This window comes from Pteropus alecto, unplaced genomic scaffold (genome assembly GCF_000325575.1).
Source record: "Pteropus alecto unplaced genomic scaffold, ASM32557v1 scaffold385, whole genome shotgun sequence".
Classification (NCBI taxonomy): domain Eukaryota; kingdom Metazoa; phylum Chordata; class Mammalia; order Chiroptera; family Pteropodidae; genus Pteropus; species Pteropus alecto.
Window position 1 is genome coordinate 155688 of NW_006436543.1, and position 2857 is coordinate 158544.

The 2857-nt window shown below is 41.8% G+C and overlaps 1 protein-coding gene across 2 annotated transcripts in view; it reads right to left on the bottom strand.

Annotated features, from left to right (window-relative positions):
* Nucleotides 1-1144: 1144 nt before the first annotated feature.
* SLC35F2 (solute carrier family 35 member F2) overlaps nt 1145-2857 on the bottom strand; it is a 37257-nt gene continuing 35544 nt past the window's right edge. For both annotated transcript variants that reach the window (XM_006913425.3, XM_025047904.1), the window contains exon 8: nt 1145-2196. In XM_006913425.3, the coding sequence (XP_006913487.1) occupies nt 2011-2196 (186 nt within the window). In that variant the 3' untranslated portion in view covers nt 1145-2010. The remainder of the gene's footprint in view (nt 2197-2857) is intronic.

Genomic DNA, 2857 nt, shown 5'->3' on the forward strand with positions numbered 1-2857 from the left:
ATATTATTTTAATGGACTGAACAATAATTTACAGGAGGTTCTCGACTTAAGAATGTATTGTGTTTCAAAACATTGCGTATAAGACAGATGTTTAAAAACACATTGCCCAGGCTAGTTAAACTCCTAGTCTTCACAACTTATTTAAACCAGGACAAACAGCCTTGCAGTACTATTATTTAATTGCCAAGTGTCATTTGCAGTACTGCTTCTCTGGAACACTAAATTCTAAGTTTTAACTTGGGATGCCCAGATGGGAAAGCCTTTGCCCCTCCCCAGAGAAAGCAGGCAGGGGGAAACATTAGGATTAAGTGGGGTGGGTGCAAAGAGTAGAGCAGGGTAGGATAATTTACTACATACACATATCTGCATACAAGGCTTTACTTTAGGTCAACCTCCCCTTTAATTCTGAACTGGAACCAGGGTTCATTTAATAAAAACCAAACAAACGGGATAAACGAAAGACTAGAAAGATAAAAAAAAAAGGCTGCTGTTGACCTGGAAGAGATCAACCTGTGGTGAGGAGGAGCTGGTAAATGACAAGCACTTCAGTAAGTGCTACAAGGAAGATATGAATAAGCGCCCCGGGTGCCTAAAGGAGGGGGACCCAGCAGGCTGGCCTGAGAAAGATGACATTTGAGCTCAGCCTTGACAGACATTTGGGATGTTATCTCCTGAGACGCCCTACTTCATCACTATCCCTATATATACAAGTTTATTCTTAAGCAAGGTGTTTTAAGAAATAATCGGTTATTAATCAAACTTAAAGTCTTCCCCCCAAATGCCAAACATTTTAAGGCAACGTTTTTTCACTCATTGACAGTTGTTATTGGGTAGGAAATGAAAAACAAGCATCAGTTTTAACTGGCTGCAGAGAATGGAAGGTTATTTCATTCTAAAAAATAATTTAAAAAAAGAAAAACATTAAGGTAATTCAGAATTTTAATATGTTTATTCTGTTTATATGTTTATATCTGTGAGCTCACTCTGAATTCTCCTCCATCCTGGCATAGCCCCAAATAGACAGGTTTGTTTTATCTTACAGAAGACATGATTCTGAAAAGTTGGATGTGGAGAAATCTCGAATATATTAAGTCATTTGAAATCTACTAGGGGAACTGGTTAATCAAAGAAACCACAGCGGGAATATTTTCATGAAATCAAAATCTTTTAATAACATGAATACTTACCCTGAATTTTTTTATTATATTTTTACCAAAAAAAAAAAAAAAAGTTTACATACAGAGTATTTGTATAGTGGCATACTGGTAGGTGCTATCATAATGATGCTATCTACCTAGTAACACTTTGTACTGAAGTATAAAAATCTCATGGCACATAAATACTGGATAAGAAGCAGTGTAGTATCCTCTTTTAACCATTGAGAAAGGGTTCCTAGGTTTATTGTACCCCACTTTAATGCTTCTATGGTACTCGCACCTGCATCTCAGGATTTCACCCATGCTGCCCTACCCATTTTCCTGCCATACAAGGTCACCAGACCTCATCTGTGGCTTTTGGAAAATGACTGCCTCAGAATGACAAAACCCAGAAGTCACCAACTGAGGAAACCTATTCTAAAACCATCACAGACAGTCCCTACTCCTGACTACCCAGCATGGCCTAAACAGCCCGCTTTCAGGCCCTGTTCTGAAGCTGGCTCACACCTGGGTATCTGCCCCATCCTGCTTTCCCACCTGTGCCTCCAAGACCTCAGGGTAGGGCCCACACCTGGTCTCTCTGACACTAATAGGTACTGGTCCTCAAACACACAGAAATGCAGTCCTAGCCTTGGCCTCTGCTTTATTTTGCTATTTCTACTTCTGATGCATTATTTTGTATTTCTTTGTTAAATCTAACCACTGGATCCAAATCCAATGCTTTGGAGTGATCGTGCTGAGTCTGATAATTTTCCAAGTGTCCCCTCAGCAGTCAGCAGGCTCTACTTTATCCTGGTGACTGCTCTTCATTTCCCAAGAAGCCTCAGGTATGCGTGTGCGCCTCATTCTCCAGCTACAAGACAGCAGACTGGGTCTCCTGGAGGTTCTCCTCAAGCTTCAGTCCCAGATTGTCGATTCCAATGGTGGTAACTGGTGGCACACTGCTCTCAGCCGGCTCCACTGTGCGCGTGGGGGTGGAGCAGTACAGAATAAACCCCAGCATGATGATAGTGAAGGACAGGATGTAGAGCCCGGAAAACTAGGAGAGAAGAAGAACTGTGGATTATGCTCCCTCCTCACATACACACCTTTGCATCTGCCTTTTGCCAACTGTGCTTTTAGGGTTATCTTCTCATAATCTTTTTTCTGAAAGTTGCCTAAGGAGATGCTAAGGCCCAAAACCCTCCCATATGTGCAGCCTGGTGAATGCCTGGGCTCTGACAACATCACCTGGCACATCAGCCAAGTGGTTTCTCTAGGAAATAGAACTTTTGCTTTTTTCTATGATAATCTAGCTGCACCCTATCTCCTAACTAGTTCCACTTAATGAAGGGAATAAAAGGCCAGCATGGATACCGTGAGGGAACCCAACACAGACCCACAGGCTACAATACTGGTATGAGAAAGAGGGGCAAAGGACCGACCAAAGAACAAAGGTGGATGTACAGATATGACAACCTGTCAGCACCCCTCATGTATGCTATTCCAATAAAATTATCTTGTCTCTGTAGGTAAGTGTTCCATGGTAAAATTTATGGTAGACTGAGCAGACTCAGATTTTTAGAGCTGGAAACAATCTAAGACATCATTTTTTCAGAAGAGTCTGAAGCCCGAAGAGGTTACTGGTATAAGGTCCAGTAGGACAATCACAGAGAATGGAGCCCTGCAGGAAACATCACCTATCCTCTCTGCTCCTAAGA